This window comes from Oreochromis aureus, linkage group 3 (assembly GCF_013358895.1).
Source record: "Oreochromis aureus strain Israel breed Guangdong linkage group 3, ZZ_aureus, whole genome shotgun sequence".
Classification (NCBI taxonomy): domain Eukaryota; kingdom Metazoa; phylum Chordata; class Actinopteri; order Cichliformes; family Cichlidae; genus Oreochromis; species Oreochromis aureus.
In genome coordinates this window covers 33,578,775-33,599,369 of record NC_052944.1, presented here as the reverse complement: position 1 = coordinate 33,599,369, position 20,595 = coordinate 33,578,775, and the positions used below count along the sequence as shown (strand labels likewise).

The window sequence follows — 20,595 nt, the reverse complement described above, 5'->3', positions numbered from 1 at the left end:
CGTGCATCAGTGAGCACTTTAACAAGAACTGTGGAATTTCCCCCTTTGCCTAACACGGTAACGCCCACAGGCGCTCTGATTGGTCTACGCTCCTCCCTCGGTTATGGCTTCTAACTTGCTATTGGCCCCCGCCGGTGTCAGTCAAGCCGCTTCCTGCTTCACAGTGTGGTTTGTTATTGCAGCGGAGCTCCTTTAAATGTGAGGGGAAATGTTGACGGTCGGAGCTCATGAAGTTGGTGAGTTTCTGATAGACGCCTACGAAATTAACTAAACTAACTGTGTCTTTGTCGTTTGAGAAAATGACGGAAAGTTAGCCTTTTGTCATTTTTAGCGGTATTTTGACAAACCTTCAGTTTGAACGCCAGTGAGGAAAATTTAAACGTTACCTGCCGCTGCTGCCTCTTGGCCCCGACAGACAGGTTGTTTCTTTTTTTAAAACCCTCTTTACGTGTCTTTTAATTAACTATTTTTCTCAAATTTTTAGAAAAATGAAGGGGTTAATTCCACTGTGAACCAGCCACACTTAACACACACGTAAGATGTCAGGGGCCCATGAGGAGATCAGGAAGCGCCGCCCCCCAAAAACGTTCTTGATCTCGACCGACATAAAGGTGCGCGACCAGCTGGAAGGTACCATTGCGCTACAGCGGGGGTTCATCTGCCAGGAGCAAGATTTGGGTAGAAAAGGGGACAGCCCTTGGGTTAAGGTATTAACATATATTTGCATTCACAGATTTACACAAGATTTGACACATGGAGGAACTTGTTGTGTAGTGCTAGGAGGAGAGTCTGAAAGGTGCTACCATTTGTCAGCTTCAACTTTACTAATACAAGCTGTTTTTATTTATCTTACTTCCTTAGAATGATTAAAATTAATTAACATTGGTGGAGTAATCTTGAGTATTTTGTGATAATATTTCGAAAAGTCATTTAAAGTGGTGTTTTTGTGCAATCTCAGTTAATTATATACATTATGCATCACTTGGGTGGCCCATTTCTTTTGTTGCTCCTATCACATTCACTGTGTTGAACTTCAGATGAGAGCATCGACCAGCCGCTGCTGAGTTCCTCCTTTTAAAATCTTCAGAGTTAAATTTCCTGTTGTTTTGTTCTTACTTTTTGCTTCATACTCCACACCACCATCCCTCCTCTCCCTTTTTCTTTCTCCCACATGTGTTTCTCCTCTTTTCCTGCAGGTGTTGGACAATGACTTCATGGGAAAAATAGACAGGAGATTCTTAATTGATGTCCCAGCTGACCTCACTGGCTTGCTGGAGGCTGTTAAAGATCCAGAGGCTCGACTAAAACTTCTAAGTAAGAAGCAAAATACTGCAGATTTTACAGCTGCTTACTTAAAATGTGCTCGAAGCTTGATTTAACTCACTTTCTAAGGAGAGAGAGTTCAGATTTGTGTCTTTTAAGTGCTGCCAGTTACTCATAAGCTGCCCTGTTTTTACTGCACACTATGCACACTGTAATAGCTGTTTAATTGTAGAGCACACTGAAGCTTTTCTCTATTATAAGTACATTTATGGCCTGAAATGTGACCAAAAACTGTCCCAGAGGATGTTAATCAAATGTAATTAGAAGTTTGTAATCTGCTAATTATTTGTTTGTTTGTTTTATTGTTCTGTGTTTTTCAGGCCAGCCTGGGAAGCTGCAGCAGTTGGCTTCTCTGCCGTCTGACTCCCCGCTGTGGGTCCAAATAGGTCAGCAGGATGAGCTGGCAGAGGCAGAGCTGAAGTACATCGGGCCCCTGACCAGAGGAAGCAGCGCTGTGTATTTTGGGGTCCAACTCAAGGTTGGCTTCATCATTGGATTGTTTGAATTTTCAAATATTTAAAGTGGCTTTAATCAGCAGTTTGAACTACTCATATGCTCTATGTGGTGTAGCTGATACTGTTAAACCTGCTTTGCAGTTTCTTAAAGAGTAAAACTCACTACCTACACCACCTGTTCGGTACCAAACCTGGGCAAAAAAACATGGCAGAGTATAAAAGAGCCATAGTATAAAATCGCTAAAAGAAGAGACTTCCTGGGCTCTTTCTTTTTTTTCTTTTTTTTTTTTGACTTATTACCCAGAAGATTCACAGGATCAGTGCTGATATGGCTCTGTGGGTGCTAGCGCTACACCAATCAGCTACACTGTTAAAACTGTTAAAATCTGACCTCAACCCTAGATTTTCAGTAGGGTTGAGGTCAGGGATTTTGGAATGCAATTCGAGAAGCTCAGTGTGAGCCTCATTCATCCGTTCCAGTTTTAATTCGTGATTGGGAACACTGTCCTGTTGACACCCAACTATGTCCAACTTTCAAGTGTCCAGCTGTTTTGAGGGGAAGTTGAAGAATTTGGAGGGAGTCCTACTTCATTATTCCATCTACTTTGGACAATGTATCAGTATCACTGGAACAAAACAGCCCTAGAGCATGATGCTATTACCACCATGCTTGACAGTTGGTACAGTGTTCCTTGGTATGAATGTCTGACTATAAAAAAGTTCCCCATTTCAGTCATGCTTGAAGGTGTCAGTTTTGGAGCAGGGGCTTCTTTCTTGGTCAGCACCCTCTCAGTGCATTGTTAGGTTAAGCTGTCTTCACTGAAGCACTAGTCTTGCAGAAGTTTCCACTTCATGTCAGGCTTGAGCCTTGGTGGCTCCTGAACATCCTGACCAATTTCCTTCCATCAGAGGTTGACAGTTTTTTGTTTTGTTTTTTTTTTTCCATCTTCTTCCAGACGTTGGCAAAGTGGTGACACATTACTTAAGTACAGGAAGAAATTAAATTAGAAATGAATGTTTTGGAAAATATCCACTGTAACCCTTGAATGCTGGTTATACATGCCGTCCATAGACTGTATTTTCCTCACATCAGATTACATAAAATAATCACAAGATCCTCACCCCGTGTGTGAAATCAAGTAACCCACAGATAGTTTTAAAAAGCCTTCCTAATGTTGTTCATTTTACCCCTGTGCTGCCAAACTACCTGCAGACCCTTGGGATGTGAACCTCTAGGGGTGTCCTATACCTTCTGGCAGTGTGGTGTTGGCAGCTGATCCTTTGTGTCCTAGAGGTTGTTGTTGTGGATAAAGTTCGTTGAAGCAATGCTTGATCAGACTGGGATTTGGCCAGTTTGGACCTTGTTCATCGGACAAATGCTTTCACAGCATGAGGCACCAGACTGCCAGGTTCTGCAAGAGCTTCTTCCCACAGGCAGTCAGGATTGTGTACTCATTTTAAATACACATAATCATGCACTACAGACACACAATCCTATAATTGTTTGTATACATGAAAACACACAGTCATCCTCCACAATGCTTCCTTTTCAACTGTTGCTGGCTTGTGCAATAGTTCTGTTTGCATAACTTTAGTTTAATATTCATCAGCACAGACATTCACGTGTGATGACTAACCTTCATTGCTGTTGTGCTTCTTTTACATATTTGTCATGTTAGTTGAGTCCACTGTGCAGTCCTTGTGTCTGCTGAATGGCAGTAAAGTTCACTCTGACTTTGACTTGTAGCTAACTAAAATCAAATATGACAAAAACATACAGTTAGCGGAAATACAAATAAAGACTAGATGTGTACTCACTTAAATAAAACAATAATATACATGAAGGGTCTTCAGATAATTGTGTCAACCTGTGTGAGGAGGCTTTAGCATGACTTTAATTCAAGTGTTTATGTTGTAGTACTTGTTATTAGGATCTTAAATGTGTTCTATGGAACATTTCTAAAAAACAAAATAAATAAAGCTAAAATGAACAGGGTGAATCAATTTTGGAGACTAACCAAAGCTACATTTATCTGAAAAGAAACATTTGGACATTCATAAAAATAAATAATGTAACTTATTAATTCACACTTTTCCTACAGTTTGCTGTCCTGATGGGGAGGCTGGTGCCATCAGGGAGTGCCATTGCCAACAATATGTAGTGGCTGGCACAGTCAGCACAATTACTGCATACATAAAGGTCCAAGGTTTCCGAGCATAAAACTGCACCAAAATATCCGGGGAATCCAATCATAGGGTTTATATACAAACCATAGATGTCGGAACTGAGTTGTTGTGTCACTGTTGTGTAACTATGTTAACTATGTGTGTGATTGTCCTCCAGGGCTCAGCGGTGGGTAGGGGACTAGGCAACGGCACTTACAAAGGCCAGAGGTTATTCACCTGCCCCGAAGCTTGCGCCCTCTTCGTCCCAGCCAGTCTCATCATGCCCCGCCAGTGGTCCAGCAGCTCCGAAGGCCAACAGCGACCCCGCGAGCGAGAACACCACCGCAGCAGCAATGGTCACCATAGCAGCAATGGCCGCCCAAACCATTTTCAGCCGCCACCCCAGCAGCAGCATCAGCACCAGCACAGTCGTCACGTTAGTTTCCGCCAGCATCCACCCAACAGCTCTTCTCAGGTGTCCCCCTTTAGCATCCTCCCACGAACTGCAGAGTCGGCACCCGTCACAACTCAAAACCATGTCCGAGGCCCTGCGTCACCCCCGCTGTTTCGCCCTGGGCAGCGTGTGTGTTTCCCCTTGGATGACAAAGTCTGTGCAGGGGAAGTGGTGTTCTGTGGGCCCCTGCCAGGCCGGGCCTCATCAGGAATGTACGTGGGAGCCATTCTGGTCAGTATGACCCACAAGAGAGAGAGAGAAGTTGTTTGTTTGTTTGTTTGTTTGTTTGTTTGTTTGTTTGTTTTGTTTTTGTAGAAAATAAGACACATGTTAACTGTTAGCAAAAAGTATTTTCCCTCATTTTGACGGGCTTATACAATGTAATGGTGAAGCCGTTCTATCTGGATTTAATGTTTGACTCTGTGTTATGTACATTAGGACACTCCTGATGGTAACTGGGACGGGACTTACAAGGGAGAGAAGCTCTGCCACATTCCTTCAATCCTTTATGGAGCCCTGGTGTCAGTCAACAAGGTTTCCTTAGGTAAAGCAGCTGTTTACACTCAGAAAGTTCAGGCCTGAGTTATTTCAGGCAACTCAACAACTTTAGATTTTAAAGTTTAGATTTTCATCAGTCTTCTTAAAATAAATTGACTTCTATATAGAAAAATGGAATAAAAAATGGCAGATTTATTTCCAGTATTTTTCCACAATTAACACGGTCAAATGAGAATTGACTGAGAAACATAGAGACCAAAAGCCAAACCTGCCTAAATTTGGCAGCTGTCCACTTCAAGGTAATTTCCTTGTGCTTTTTTCAGCACTGCTTCCATTTTTAGATTCTGTGGTTGAGTCAGAAACACAAACAAAAAAACCCTGTGTTACACCTGACTTTGTTAACTGTTACAAACTACGCAAATCTAGCTTTTTTCTTTCCCTACAGAAAGTAAGTCATTACAATACTTGTATTACCTTTGTGTTACCTGCATCACCTCAATTAACCATATAAACCTTGGGCCTACATAACCACACAGTATCTTAAGGGGAATTCTTTTCATTGTTTTACTTGCAAAGTAAGAAACGTTTAAACTGTTTACATGCAGTAATGAAAAATTTTTCCTTTTCCCTCCTCATAAACTGAAGTCACCAAGAGGGAAAAGACACAAGTGCAGCTTTTCTCTCCACCTAACGTGCACCGATCGACCTGACAGCAGTTCTGGTTTCTTCCTGTTAAAAGGGAGTTTCTCCTTCCCACTTTTGCCAAAGCTCTTGCTCAGAGGGGGTTATATGATTGTTGGGGTTTTCTCTGTATTATTGTAGGCTCTTTCACTTACAATATTGTTTTGGTGATTTGGCACTGTATAAATAAAAATGGAATTGAAATCAACTGTGAATCAATACACTTCCTAAACTGAAACAAAACTCGATAAGTCGCTGTCTTTTTTCTTTATGCTAGAAGAGCTAGAAAGCAGCAAATGACGACTTCGAAGGAGGCACTTACCAAGTTTACATCAAGTTGTGAAGTGTTTCTGCTTGTAATGGGTCACATGCCACATTTTTTTGACCTAAAACTCTTGCAGAAAAGAAACAATTAACACCAACAATCACTAAGTGAAAGCAATACAGAGATGTGTAAATGAACCAAATGAAAACGCAGTCAAAACAAGGAATTATGTTTTGTCATAAGGGCTGAGAGGATGTGAATGAGGGCTATGTGGACACAACTGTGTTTACACCTGAGCTTTGTAGAGACGAAGCGTTGCAGGAGCATAACAGTAAAAATAAACATCTAACTTCTTCACTTCTGCATCCTCAGAACCAAAGTCCCATCGAACCAACCCCACTCACAAATCTTCCAGAACCGTCCTGAAGGTGGCACTCCCCCCGGTTACTAAATCAGTCCCCACATCACCGCCTGCCTCTGCTCCAAAGATAGCCCTGATGCCCCCAATCAAACCAGCACTTAAATCTCCCCCTCTGCCTCCGCCAAAACCCTCCCAGAAACCCGGGCTTCCTGCCCCTCCTCCTCTACCGCCTCCCAAACCACAAGGCCTGACAGCCGGCCAGCAGCAGCACACCAACGGCACTCACGGACCCGCCTCACCGCTGAGGGCTCCGGGTAACGGTGACGACGCAGCAGAGAATGGAGAGGCAGGATCGGGTAGCAATCTGGAGGTGGGGTCGATGGTTGAAGTGAATGATCCGCCGCTGTTTGGAGTTATCCGCTGGATTGGATGGATAAACGGGATTTCAGAGCCAGTGGCAGGAATCGAACTGGTAAGGACAGTTTGTGCCTCAGTTTTTATGACTTTAATTAGATTGTACACTCAATACAGAGTTTTCTACTTCAGTTTTTTACTTCACAGACGGATTGAAAGCAGGTGCTACTTATAACTGAATCATTGTTTTCTTATGCCGACAAAGTCGTGTTAGCATTATTATTTAAACAAAAACGGGTTATTTCCATCACCACATTTGTCACCACATATCCTTTTTCATTATTACACAAACTTCCTGTTAACTTTTATGAGGGCAACGGAAAAGGAAGCTGCAGTTTGTTTACACTTAGAGATCATTCGCTCTTTCTTAAAGGATACCTTTCATACCAAGCACTCATGTTTCTGCACACTCTCTTTTCAAAGAAACTGTTGGCGTTTAATTGGTTCTTGTGGACTGATTGCTGATAAAGTCTTGCCTGTTCTTGATCCTCTTCTGTGTTCTGCTGGCCGCAGGTGGTCTGAAAAGCCTCTGCAGAAGTGTTGTAATGCTGCGTTTTTGGAGGACAGCTCCTTGTTACATAAACACTTTGTATATATTATTCTTGTCACTTGATTCATGACCTCAGTAAATTTTTACCTGGCGAGTTCATGGGCTCAGTCCTTAGTTCAGAGTTTGAATTACTACAACATGATGTCCATTTTGTAAATTATCATCCCATTAAGATTGAAATAGGTCAAACAAAGCAGAGTTTGAGTTGCTGAACTCGAGGCTTCAAAAGAGGATAGACAAATGTGTGACATCTCAGTACCTACACATACACAGAACAAAAGATGGATGAAGGCACCAGGAACTCATCAACTACTTAGCCCCTTGCTCTTGAAGTTGCAGTATGTTGCTCACTGTCTGTGGTCTCTTGTGGCCATGTGACTGTGAATCACTCCAAGTATAGATTAGCTTAAGGTTATAGAGATAGATCTGCTATCGTAGGAGTCTGTGGGGACTGACTCATCCTGGGAGACAGCCTCAAGTGGGCATTAGAGGTACTGCAGTTTTTGGCACTTGTGCCGTGGCTTCACCTTTTTGTTACAGAGGTTACTGCTTCAGCTACATTAATTTTTTTTTTTAATCTATAGCAGTTGTAATGCCACATCAAGCTCAGTACAGAAACTGATTTCTTCCAGTATATTGTCCCAGTGGATTCATTTTTACCAGCAACAGTTGAATCAGATACTTTGTTACAGCAGCAGAGGAAACTTGGAGTTTGGTGTGTGGGCTCTGAGCACAAATATGCTGCATATAACACAGGGGGGTGATATGAGCCCCAGAGGGAGGATGTGTTTGATTTGTGAGGCAGGTCAGCACGTAGGACTCGGGCCGCCTGCCTGAAGCAGGTCACAGGTTTCACTCCATTAGTTTAATGACCTTCTATCATACTGGTTTACACTAGGCTAATAAATTCCCACCCTCTGTGTGTGTGTGTGTGTGTGTTTCAGGAACAGGAGCTGTCTGCTGGAACGGATGGCAGTTACCTCGGCGAGCGTCACTTTCGTTGCCCGGCCAACAAGGGGCTTTTCGTAAAGCTTCGTAACTGTAGACGGGACTCCAGATTCCCCGCCCCCGAGATGCCTGTCAATCAAGTGGAGCGATGCAACTCTATAGGTAGAGCAGGCTGTAATCTGACACAAGGCCACGCCAGCACCTCACAGTCAAAGCTCTCTGTCTCATTTTTGCAGACATGCTGATGATCGCTGTTAAAGTGGTATTTATGATGCTCTGATATCTAATACCATCTTCTGTGTCTGTGGCTGCCAGCCTTTGCAGAGTGGGGCAGTGAGCGCGTGGAGGAGCACACTCCTCCTGTGGAGGGGGACGAGGCCCGGGAGCTCTACCAGGGCTGGAAGAAAGGCATCCAGGGTCACCTCAACTCCTGCTACCTGGATGCCACGCTGTTCAGGTAACATCTGAGAAATGAGTTACTCTCCAACATCTCATAGAAAGAAGACTGTTGGTGTAAATATAATGTTTTGAGGTTTGAGAAGCTGGTTTTTCAGATTTATGCCAGATCTTTCAGATGGTTCACAAAAAGGCTGATAATGAATGTTTTTTGTCACTGTGCTCTATAGCGGACCTGCTGTGCTTCTGCTGTGTATACTGTTACAATACTGGATGCTCATATTAAATGTGACCATTAGAAGTGATGCATGTGACAGGCTTTTTTCTGCTGCTGGATGAGGAAGAGAGTAGATATGACTAAGACCGTCATCTCACAACTCCACCCACTTGGAAACCAGTGACTTAGAGGAAGGTTAGCAGTCTAAAACTGCTACCTTCAGTTGAACATATTGAAGGCAAAAGACATGAAAGTGCACTCACATACGATGTCACATGTCCGACTGTGGAATATGTCCAGTGTTATAAATATCTTGGAGCAGTTATTGTGAAGCTCTGTGCGAGAATGTTTGAGAAGGCTTCTTTGATTCCACGTTGATAAAAACAATGATGGTTTTATTTTATTGTGCTTTTACTGAATCATTCTTATCTTTTTCTTCTTGGTGTCCTGCTTCGGATATTTACCTGTAAAGAACAGAAAACCACTCAGTCGAATGGTGAAGCGGTCTAACAGGCTGATCAGTGAAGCACAGCTGAACCCAAGCATCCCTGCACACCAGACAGTTACAGCGGTTCACTGGTTCAATTTTTTTTTTGCACAGAGTTTCAGTTTCCTCCTTCTGGACAAAGATTTCTGGTTTAAAAACAGCTTTGTTCAAGCAGCCGTCACGCAGATAAACAAATTATAGCTTTGCCAGTTTTGTGGGCTACATGATGCCCCAAATTAATTATTATTAATTCTCGCTCTTAGTATTTTTTGCATGATGTATATTTGTTCCATTGAGAGTGTGCATGTGAGGATGGATGACTCACGACTGCTGAACAAATCTACCTACAGGTATAAATGAAGGAGCCTGGGATGAAATGAGGGGCTGCACCAAGATTGCACCCAGCTGCTTGTTTTATACCCCGTCTGTGTGCTTTTGTCTCCACAGTCTGTTTTCCTGCTGCAGTTCAGCTGACTGTGTGTTATTCTGGCCCACCGACCCCGAAACCGACCAGAGCTCCAGTCAGGCTCAGGACCTTCTACGCTGCGACATTGTCAACCCACTGCGGAGGTCTGTGCTGTTGTCACTGTTGTGTTCATTGTTTGGTTTAAATGAACCGGGAGGTCTGATGGAAGGGACTGTGGTGCCCATTTCTTGTCTCTTAACTATCAGTTTCTGTTGTCACTATCTCTACAACAAAAACTGAAGTTTCTCTCATGACCACTTGAGACTGGCTTTAAAACACGAGTCAGTGGCCATGGTTATCTGATAACAGTACTAACACTACTGCTACTTATCCAGCACAGTGACCTTTGGATTAAACTTAACATGCTTGTTATACCAGTGTTCTGTTTGTGGTCGTTAAACACTAATGTCATTCTAATAGGAAGCCCACAAAGGTTGCAGTCATTAAACACCACATGTTCACGTGTTGACTAGAATGGGCTGAAGCACTCGTAACTTTAGTTTGTGCTCACATTCTTGTCATATATCTGTGAGACGTGTCTAAGGTGTTTGTGTGCTGCCGTGTTTTTAAAGGTATGGCTACGTGTGTGCCAGTAAGACAATGGCGTTGAGGCGACTGCTGGAAGCTGCAAACAGTGATATGGGCTTCACCAACCAGGAGAAAGGTATGTAAGTGTTCTCCTCCACCAGGGACTGTGCTGCAAACATTTTTAAGACTGTGAGGAATGCTGTCATACAACTCTTGTTCTTTCTGTCAGATCCTGAAGAATTCCTCAACAAGCTTTTCCAGCTTCTCCGAGTTGAGCCGCTTCTCAAGATCAGGTAATGTTGCCAACACTTTCTGTTTTTTCTTTTCTTTTTGTCTGCATGGACAGTGTAAAGTAGGACAGTTTCTCACTGGACCTTGGTTCCCAGATTACCTGCACACAGTCATTATCACACACACACACACAGGTTAGCTGTTGCATCGATGTGGCTGGAAGTTGAATTTGGATGACATTTTTCCACCACGGCCGCTCTTCTACATTTCATGCATTCCTGTGTGAGAACGCAACCTGCCACCAGTTCACTTTGGTTCAAAGGTGATGGAATTATTTGCCTGGTTGTTGTTGAAGTTCACACTGTCTAAATCTAACTAAAGGAAAAGGGACTTCCAGCCTGGAGGTCAAACAGACTGTGGCTCTTCCTAAAACTATTTGACTTTCCTCTTGTGTCTGTAGTGTCCCTGTGAAGACTGCGTTCAGTGTTTTCATGCTTGTCCATGTTGTTATTTGCTTAGAAATCCATGAAGTGTTTCACCTTCCAGGTTGTCTATCGTTGCCAGGGTAACGACAATACCCCATCAGTCTTTTATGGCTGAAGGGTAAAAATGGCTCCAGGTCCTAAAGAGTTAATGCAATACTCTCATTGAACCCCTTGAATTAAAGCTGGCTCACATCTTGTTTGATTGAAAATCTACTGTGAAGGCGCGCAGAGAGAAAAACTACAAGGAAAATTGTTAATATCCAAATATTTACGGATAACTATATGCTTACACAGCCAAGCATCAGACCACCAGCCAGAGGGCAGCATAATTAGACAGCTAGATCTCACAAGCTTGGTTTGCAGACTGCATTTAAAAACCATACACATAAATGCTGGAATTTCATTGATAAAACCTGAAGCATAGACGTGTTGGATGGTTTGTACCACACAGAAAACCACATGCTTCAGGAGGTAATATTTGTTTATAAATACCACAACAATGTATCGAATGTTAAAGGTTTAGCAGTTAAAGGTCAAGTTCAGTAGCTCGAGTTAGAGGAGCTGAGGCCTGATCATCACCTAAGTCTTGAGCTCATTCTACATATTTAACTTCCCGCCTTCTTCCTCTCCTCTCAGATCAATGTCTCAGCAGCCACAGGAGTGTCACCTCTATCAGCTTTTCCCACCTGCCCTTCCCCCCTCTCCCTCCTCGCCTGAGTCTCTCTCCCCAGTCGACTCCCCGATCCCCCTCTCCTCAGCGCCGTCCATGAGGGTCGCCAGTGTCCAGACCCTGCTGGAGTCCTCCTTCCTCCACTCCGGCCTCAAGTTTGTCGAGGTGACTGAAATAAGCCTGAGATTTCACATCAATAAGAGTAAAAAGGAGTTGCTATATTTTCCTATGTGTGGCTTGATGTGCCCACCAGGCTCCCTCTTGCCTCTTGCTGCTCATGCCGAGGTTCGGGAAAGACTTCAAAATGTTTGACGCCATCTTGCCGACCCTCAGCCTGGACATCACAGACCTGCTGGATGACAGTAAGGATGATCACAGGGAGCGATTTGTTATTTTGTTCCTGCTCACTGAAGATTTGAAGTAGCTTCAGTTTCTGTTTTCCTTTCTCTTGCAGCTCTGAGGCAGTGTACCATCTGTCAGGCTGTAGCCGAGTGGGAGTGTCTCCAGTGTTACGATGATATAGACATCACTCCTGGACATCTGAAACAGTACTGCAAGACCTGCAACGTTCAGGTAGCCCTTCACTGCTTCAGGTTTATAGAGACATGCACCAAAGAGCCTCTGCTTTAAAGATGGAATCGTGTTGTGGTTTTCTGGATCGCTGATACTCTGTACATGATACAGTGTTTTTTACTCATTGACTTTGATCACCAGGTCCACAGTCACAGGAAACGAGCGTCCCACAACCCGGTGAAGATCGGCGTCCCCGGGGAACAGTGGACAGGCCCCCTGCACTGCACGCGACAGCGAATGTCTCTCTTCGCTGTGACGTGCATCGAGACCAGCCATTACGTGAGCTTCGTCAAGAATGGGCCCCTCGACACCGACTGGCTGTTTTTCGACAGCATGGCGGATCGGGAAGGTGAAACTCAAACACGATAACCGAATCTTAAATTCAGCCAGCGAGGAGCACACGCTCACGTTTCTCCATGCGCTCTCACACAGGTGGAGAGAACGGCTTCAACATCCCCCAAGTGAAGGCTTGTCCCGAGGTGGGCCGCTACCTGAGCTTGTCGGAGGAGGAGCTGAGCAGAGTGGACCCCAGCTCCTTGAGGGAGGCTGCACGCCGCCTGCTCTGCGACTCGTACATGTGCCTGTACCACAGCCCCGAGCTCAGCCTGTACAAGTGACACGGACACTCAGCACAGACATGCAGACTGAAGTGGACGTGTTGTCCTCAGGTTCTTCACTTCGCACAGCTGTCCGAATAAAACATTGCACTTCAGAATATGAGGTGTAACATGAAACCTGCCTTATTCTCACCATGACCAGCATTTTTTTTTTTTATTACTCCCTCCTGTGAAGTGGGGTTAGAGACTGAAGTTCCCAGTGAGATGGGAATGTTGAAGTGCAGCTTCTTTTCTTTGTGAGTAATGTTAGACACACAAACTGGCCTTCATGTACAAACCCATGAGGTTTTTTGTAACAGAAACTTTGCTCATCATCAGGAACACTCTCCAGTCTTGGCTGCCCGCAGCTTCACACACTCAGAGATGTAAAAATAGCAGATGTAGCAGCAAGAGTCCAAAGGTTTATAAGAAGATGGTGTAAAACAGCAAAGGTTAAGCTGGGTGACGTTTGTTTTACATCTGTAGGTCTGTTATTGGGGCTAATTTTTTGGGTCATCCATGTTTAAAACTGCTTAAATGCCAAACTGCTGCAGATTTATGGCCTGGCCTTAACGTTCACATCTTCTGTACATCAGGAGTTGCAGTTTGTCTACAAACAAGATGCACTTTAAACTCTTTCGTGAAGTGTTGCCCAGTAAAGGACGATGAGTGGTGAGGGTCTGAGAATAAACCACCGTCTGTCCAGAAAACAGTCAGCCATACTTCCACACTTCTACTGTGCCTGTTGAACAAAGAGCCTTATGTTTTGGTAAAGAGCTGTGTACACTTGCCAACCTGCTGGTGAGCTTACCTGTGCCTTAATGATGCTCTCACACTGTATGAAACCACTGTGCCTGTAACATGTAACACATGTACTCTGCACAGTTCAGTTTGCACTGCTTTATTTACACGTCAGTTCATCTGTATATAATAGCATTCCCTGTAACTGACAGCACAGATTGCACATCGATGTTTAAACTGTTAAATTGCTTACAGGTTCTTTAATGTAATCCAGCTACACGCAATGAGATTAAAGATTTGATATTGTTCCTCTGTCTTCGTGTTTTGTTTTGGGGTTGGTTTTTTTTTGCCTTTTTATTGTTCAAATTTGTCAAGAAATGTAAAATGTGGGACAAAATCTATGAAAATCCATCTGTCGTCTTCTGGTTTGGGGGATTTAAACCAGACCCTTTTTGCTGTGAAGCAAAAATTGTACACCACTGTGCTTCCCAACTCTTAAACAGCTGAGTGAGAAATAATCATAATTTTCTAAAATCTACTCCCTTAAAAAAAGGTGTTCTGTATATTTTCTATACTTTCTTCCAGTGAAGCTTTCCCTAAATAACCTAATATTCCTGGAGTATAGAGTGGATATTTAAACGGGAAACGACAAGAAACATCATCAATATATCAAAATAGAACAAAAAATCACTGACTCATCATATCTTTAACACTCTCGTGTTCTGTGGATTGTCTACATTATATACTATATTGTCTACACCGCCTAAAAAAACTACTGTTCAATTTTCCTCAATTTAAATAGTCTTGCCAGAATTAACCATCCATGTTATTAAAATGAATATTCACTTTAAATCTCCGTACACGGTAACTTTTTTAACCCGAAAATTAACACGTAAATTTTCTATAATTTTAAAATAAATTATTTTATTTCCCCCTTGAGTATAAATATTTTAGTTTAGTTTAGTTCAGCTTAGTTTAGTTTAGCGGACGTATGACGTAATATCCGTATCAGCAAACTGCGTCATCATTTAGGGCCCCGGAAACAGCAAGACAGCGACAAGGGGATATCTAAACCTGAGCGTACGTCGAAAGCTAACTTTGGCTCTTTCCGTTAAAACGACACCGGTAAAAGAAGTTTTGGATGTTTCTGTAAGGTAAAATATTTTTTAAAATAACGCGCTGCTTAGTCACAGCGTTGTGAGGCGATGGTGACCTCCTGCTTAGCTTCTGGTCGGCTCGCTTGTATTTATAGCTGGCAGCGTGTCGTGTACACACTTGAACTGTTAATGTTAGCTGTCCGGGAAACTGTGCTTAGTGTTTTAGCTATATAATAACAGAGGTGGCCGCTGTTAGCAGGTGCAGAGACACCGGAGCTGTTCCGACATTTTACCTGCAGAAAAAACAGAAAACTGGCTGTTATCCCAGGATCGATCTGTGAGAAACAGAATGGGGACAAATTGGGAACTCTGCTAGTAATAATTTATGTTATTTAGGGGCCATTCTTCTGCTAGAGCAGAGATCAGAGTGTGTTCACACAGTGTTAGTTGCAGAGTAAAGTCTTCTCTGCATTGCCTTATTTGACAGCATTAAAAACAAACACACATACACGACAACGTGACAGGTCACTGGTCACTTTATTAGGTACACCTTTTCTTTGTCCATTGCCCTCAATACATTAGACAAGAAGAAATGTCAAGACGTCCTGCTGAAGTTCAAACTGGGCAAAGAAAGTAAGTTGATTTAAGTGACTTTAAACGTGGCATGGTTGCTGCTGCAAGACATGCTGGTCTGCTGGTACACAACCATCTCTAGAGTTTGCACGGAAAACAGCAAACGAGCCGAGTTCTCTGGGTGAAAATGCCTTGCTGCACTTCAAAACTAGACAACAGAAAATGTTGCCAGGTCTGATGAGTCTCCATTTCTGTTGCGACGTTCAGATGGTAGGGTCAGAGTTACCAGTAAACAGCATAAAAGCATGGATCCACCCTGCCTTTATCAGCAGTTCAGGTGCTGGTGGTGTAGTGGTGTCCATAATATCTTCTTGGTACCAACTGAGCATCTTTTAATCTATTCTGTGAAGATTTAACACAGGTCTGAAGTGACAGCGACTGTATAGCTGCTGCTTCTGAAGTACTAAAGGTGGCTGTGTGTGGTTAAGGCAGTGTTGGGTTTTATTTTCCTGATTAAATGTAACCTTACTTTATAATAAGTGGTTAAAATGTTTTCCTTTTGGGAAGATTAAAAGGATGAAACCTGTTCGATGTCTAAAATCAATGACTTACATTTATCGACTGGTGTTTTATACTCATACTGTGTCTTTGGCTTTAGAGAAAGCTGCACAAGCCTTTTACATCTGCAGTTATTTATGCATCCTATCTGTGCAGGTGCTTTCTGTCTCCGAGGTCCAGCAGTGTAGTTGGTTGCCATGGCGTCTCCAGGAGGACAAGGAGGAGGAGCTCTGTCAACAAGAGGAGGAAGCGGTGCCAGGAGGATGAAGTGGGCTCTGGAGCTGAGCCTGGGCAACACCAGGTAAATGGAAACTGACACGTACCCTGAACATTTGCCCACACCTCCAGGAGGAGCTGTGACAAACTCTGGCATAGAGGTGAGAGTGGTGCAGGCAACAGGTCTGTCCAGGTGATCAAATTTGCATGTAAGATATGATTCTGGCTTTAATGAATTATCAAACAACAAGTCTTTCATCCTGTAATGGTTACACTTCTGAGCACGTCTCTTTCATTATTTCTGCCTCCCCCCATCACCAGACTGCTGTTCCATGTGTTCCAGGTGTAATTAAAGTTGAAAAAGTCAATTCAGTTCATAAACATAAAAGTTTTATCATCTTAGAAGTTTTCCAAAGAATTTGAGTAATCGTGTCACGTTCATTGTCCCATTCCCAGTGAACAGTTTGGGATTGTGTCCTGCCTAAACTAAGACGTTTTACATCGAATGCTCATCCTGATTAAACACCAAAGGGCATTTGTGTCTCCTGCTAGACTTAAACTAGCAACCTTTTACCTATGTCCCGCCTAAACTACAGATTATTTCTGCCTCCAAACTTTTTAGAAAGCAGCAAATCCAGTTTCTGTTTGTTGACCTGGGCGTCCTCACAGTGTGTGCATGTGGGCTTTACACTCTTGTCTTGAGTGGTTTAAATGCTGATATTAAATTAAATGGCAGAGCTTATGAGACGGTGAATAAAGGTTAAATCTGTTCGTGGTTTTTTTCCGGCTGCAGGAGCCGCGGTGACCGGCAGGGCGGTCAGGGAGATGTGGTTTACCCCATCGGCTACTCTGAGAAACCGGTCCCCGACACCAGCATCCAGGAGACGGACAAGAACCTGGTGGAGAAGGTGAGAAAAGCTCCAGATACACACATTTTTCCTCCTGTTCAAATGGTCCCAACCACCAGTCTGTGGATTTAATGTCTATTTAACTTCATGGGTGAAGCCACCTTTGCTGAATTAGTTTTGCTTTACTTTGTGAGAAATAAACTCAATAAAAATCTTTTTATAGTGACTATCCAGATTTTGTTTTTACTTTAGTTTTATAGTTTTTGTAGTAGCTTTATAATAACTATAATAACCATGGTGCACATAGTTTATTCTGTCAAACATGTGGAATCAGTACTTTGGGCAGAAACTGAATGTGGATTTTGGAACTGGCACAGAGGAGAGTCTACTTGCCTTCTCACAATGAGTGGTCAGCCCTCAGCCCATACTTTGGAATAGGTGCCTTAAAGACAGTTGCTTTTATTTAGATAGGACATTTAAAACAATAGGACTATAGTCAAAATGTTTCCTTACAAACATGTTAGGCTGAATGTGATCTGCTTAGAATTCAAAGAAAAGAGCTCAGTAAAGAAAGCGAGGCTCAGTCTTGGGTGGATGTAAGAGGGTCTTTAGCAGTGATTTAAATCAAACGTGTGCTGCTTGGTCTGACCCTCGAGCTCTCTCTCGTCTTGCTGTGGTGCAGAGGTGCTGGGACGTGGCCCTTGGGCCCCTGAAGCAGATTCCCATGAACCTGTTCATCATGTACATGTCGGGCAACACTATCTCCATCTTCCCCATCATGATGGTGTGCATGATGGCCTGGAGGCCCATCCAGGCTCTCATGTCCATGTCTGCCAGTGAGTATCCAGCGCTCACACACCGTTTATATTCCTGACCGGATCCTAACTGCTCCGTTCATCCTCTCCTCCTCAGCCTTCAAGCTGCTGGAGAGCTCCAGCCAGCAGTGGCTCCAAGGCCTGGTCTACCTGATCGGAAACCTCTTGGGCTCGGCGCTGGCCATCTACAAGTGTCAGTCGATGGGACTGCTCCCAACACACTCATCTGATTGGCTGGCGTTCATAGATCCGCCGCAGGTAAGGTCGTAAACATGCAGCAGGGATAAATAGTTCTTCAAACTGATACCCTAGCTGTATCTACTAAAAATCTAAGATGAGTTTGACCTTGACCTGAAGGTCAGAGGTCAAGTTTTCTGAATATCTTGTGAATGCAATAACTTAAATGAGGGCTGAGATGCAGATTTTGTAATTGATACCATAGGTGTGTCTACTAGGAGGGTGACGGGTACCACTGCTGGTACTCAGTGTTTTTTAGTAGTTGTAGTAATATTAATAATAATGATAGTAGTAATAAGAATGGGAATAATGGTAGTAATAATAAAAATAAAAATAATAATAAATGATGACGATAACCTTTAGAATTGTCCCTCCTGTTTAAGTGTAAAGTTTAAGTACATTCACATTTATAAAACTTGTCTCAGTTTGTCCACAAAGAAATCCATCAGCACAGCCGATGTTTGGGTTTAAACTTTATTAAGTTAGATAAAAGTTTCTGCAGCTCATTACCCAAAATGTCTGTGGACCCTCTGCTTATAAATAAAAAGGGAAAGCTGTAAGTGAATGGTTTGTTTACGGGGAAAAAAAAAGACCTCGTTGTTTGTCATGACAGAGCACTACAATCTGCCACTGAGCAGGTTTTCACACTTTGTTCACATTTTGAGTAATTCGAGTTAAAAATACAGCCAATAAAATGAAGTAAAGAGCCTGACACAAGCTTTCCATTAGCTCAGCTTTTGGCTTCATCGGCCTGTTTGTTGATAAAGCTGCTGTGAGCAGCTCTACATGTTTGATTTGGCAGATTCTTTCTAACGCAGTCCTTGAAGGGATGTGTGTGGAAGTTGTGACCGCTCACTGGTTCTGTGGATATGTGAAACACTGCGCTGTCTGCCAGAAACATGATGCCTGAAAAATGAAACAGTAGGTTTGGTCTGTAAAGTAATTTTTTCATGTTTTCAGGCATTTTGGCTTCTTCATTAACTTCTTATAAGACAGACGTCTCACGATCCTCAACCTGCTGAACTACTGTTTCTAGCTCAGTAGGGGGCAGAATTGGCTTAGTTTCAAATTTTCCTGAGGTCATGGAAGAAACCTTGCATCATCAATGATGTATTTATTTACTTTTTGATGTTAAAATACCTCAGAGTGAGCCTTTGAGGGGTGACCGCACATAAACATTATACAGTCAATGTCTGTTTCATCACGTCCTTCCTTCACAGATATCTGAGCGACTGTTTTATTTGCAGGTCTGCTTGCAAATAAAACGATTGCAAGTTGGTTTTAGGTGCAGTAAGCAAAAGTTCCCTGATTTGATCTGGGGAAGAGACGCACATCCTTCCTTCTGGATTTCCCTCAGGAAGAGCATGCAGTGTTCCTGAATCAAACACACGGAGCTAGTTGCTGTGGCAACCCCTTGTACAAGTCCACAGCCGAAAGTAACTTTGTTACCAGTTTCCCTTGGTATTACCCAGCAACCTCCTGCAACCACTTCCCAACCAGTCATATTTAAGGCCTGTTTATGGGAAATATGAATGAGTGTGTGCATCAGAAGTTAATGAGGGTTGTCTCTGCCTGTGGAGCTACCCAGAAAAAACCCAGAAAGTATTCTAATGGTGGTCAAACCACATTTTTATTGATATATGCTGAGGTGTCAGAGGGGAGGTCGTCAGATGTCGACTGTATGGGGAAAAGAGTTAAACGAGGTTAAACATTGTCTGTATTTTACACCATTAATAAAAAAAACTCCTCCTAGCATCCACAGTCATGTGCTCCTGACTATAAGAGCTTAAAACCAGCAGCTAACTGCCAATTAATTAACTATGGGTAATTAGTTTAACCGAGTAGTGTTTCCCAGTATTGGTGTTTCAGTTGTCACACAGGTCCCTGCGGTGTCTTGTCACACTGGTTGCTGCCTCTCACTGTACCCACATTTGTCTTCTCCACAGAGGATGGAGATCATGGGAGGAGGAATGGTTCTGTGAAGAGGACCACGTGTGCATGCAAAGGATTGATATGTTGACCTTCAGAGGTTCGATACTGTACATACTCCACCTGAGCCGCACCACCGAGGCCGCCCGGCACAGCTGACACGGAAGAAAATCCAGCTGGCTTTTGTTCCCCGTCCTCAGCAGATCCAGACTCGAAAACAGCACCGCCAGAGTTTCATCTCACACACATACACTATTTGCCTTTTATCAGAGAAACGTTACTTCCGCCAGCTGCTCTGCTTACATTTGCCGTCACCTCTGACGTTCTTCTTTTCTTAAAGCCAGCTGATCATCATATTTACTGCTGTTCAACTACTGTAATTTCAATTCCTTGTGATACATACTTCACATGCTCAAATAGGAGATTATCGACGAGGTTATTTTTGGAGGGTAAACATCACTAATAGCAGAGTGTTACCTGTAACTCCCGAGGGGGTCCCTGGGAGGAGGTCATTTCTCATGAATAGTAGAGTAGTTTTCTTTTTTGTTTTCTTCCATCAGTCGTTCAGTTTGTTGTGAACACTTCATTATGTTAACATGAACTCACCAAGCTAGCCCACAGAATTTACTAACCTGTTTAATTTATAGGTTTGTTTAATTTATACAGATTTGGTTTTTTTCCCTATGAAAATGTTCTAGGAAATAAATCCTTATTGGTTGAATTCAAATGAGTTTGGATGTTTGATTTTTGCAGTGGTTTATTGGTAAGTTGTTTCATGAAGATACTTCAGTGGAATTACACAGAAACTAAACTATAA

The 20,595-nt window shown here is 43.0% G+C and overlaps 2 protein-coding genes across 4 annotated transcripts; both read left to right on the top strand.

Annotated features, from left to right (window-relative positions):
* The first annotated feature begins 123 nt into the window (after positions 1 to 123).
* si:cabz01101003.1 (ubiquitin carboxyl-terminal hydrolase CYLD) lies at positions 124 to 13,813 on the top strand. The gene is made up of 17 exons (XM_031727055.2): positions 124 to 236; positions 485 to 707; positions 1,197 to 1,314; positions 1,644 to 1,801; positions 4,123 to 4,629; positions 4,837 to 4,942; positions 6,215 to 6,675; positions 8,112 to 8,277; positions 8,431 to 8,572; positions 9,663 to 9,785; positions 10,254 to 10,345; positions 10,439 to 10,502; positions 11,562 to 11,760; positions 11,849 to 11,957; positions 12,050 to 12,168; positions 12,310 to 12,517; positions 12,601 to 13,813. The coding sequence occupies exons 2-17, from the start codon at positions 540 to 542 to the stop codon at positions 12,783 to 12,785; spliced, it is 2,925 nt and encodes a 974-aa protein (XP_031582915.1). The 5' UTR covers positions 124 to 236; positions 485 to 539; the 3' UTR covers positions 12,786 to 13,813.
* Positions 13,814 to 14,499: 686 nt separating this feature from the next.
* Positions 14,500 to 20,505, top strand: emc4 (ER membrane protein complex subunit 4). Of its 3 annotated transcripts, none has more exons than XM_031727060.2 (6): positions 14,500 to 14,585; positions 15,890 to 16,034; positions 16,743 to 16,857; positions 17,480 to 17,633; positions 17,710 to 17,870; positions 19,796 to 20,505. In XM_031727060.2, exons 2-6 carry the CDS (start codon positions 15,931 to 15,933, stop codon positions 19,829 to 19,831), a joined length of 570 nt encoding a protein of 189 aa, XP_031582920.1. In that variant the 5' UTR covers positions 14,500 to 14,585; positions 15,890 to 15,930; the 3' UTR covers positions 19,832 to 20,505. The 3 variants fall into 3 exon arrangements, with proteins under 3 accessions (XP_031582920.1, XP_031582918.1, XP_031582919.1); XM_031727058.2 differs by having other exon boundaries at positions 14,507 to 14,659; XM_031727059.2 differs by having other exon boundaries at positions 14,518 to 14,630.
* Positions 20,506 to 20,595: the final 90 nt, after the last annotated feature.

Coding starts and splice junctions, on each gene's coding strand:
- si:cabz01101003.1 (XM_031727055.2), top strand. CDS start 540: ATGTCAGGGGCCCATGAGGAGATCAGGAAGCGCCGCCCCCCAAAAACG. Junction 1,802..4,122: donor ATTTTGGGGTCCAACTCAAG/GTTGGCTTCATC, acceptor ATTGTCCTCCAG/GGCTCAGCGGTGGGTAGGGG. Junction 12,169..12,309: donor GCAAGACCTGCAACGTTCAG/GTAGCCCTTCAC, acceptor TTTGATCACCAG/GTCCACAGTCACAGGAAACG.
- emc4 (XM_031727060.2), top strand. CDS start 15,931: ATGGCGTCTCCAGGAGGACAAGGAGGAGGAGCTCTGTCAACAAGAGGA. Junction 17,634..17,709: donor TCTCATGTCCATGTCTGCCA/GTGAGTATCCAG, acceptor TCTCCTCCTCAG/CCTTCAAGCTGCTGGAGAGC. Junction 17,871..19,795: donor CGTTCATAGATCCGCCGCAG/GTAAGGTCGTAA, acceptor TCTTCTCCACAG/AGGATGGAGATCATGGGAGG.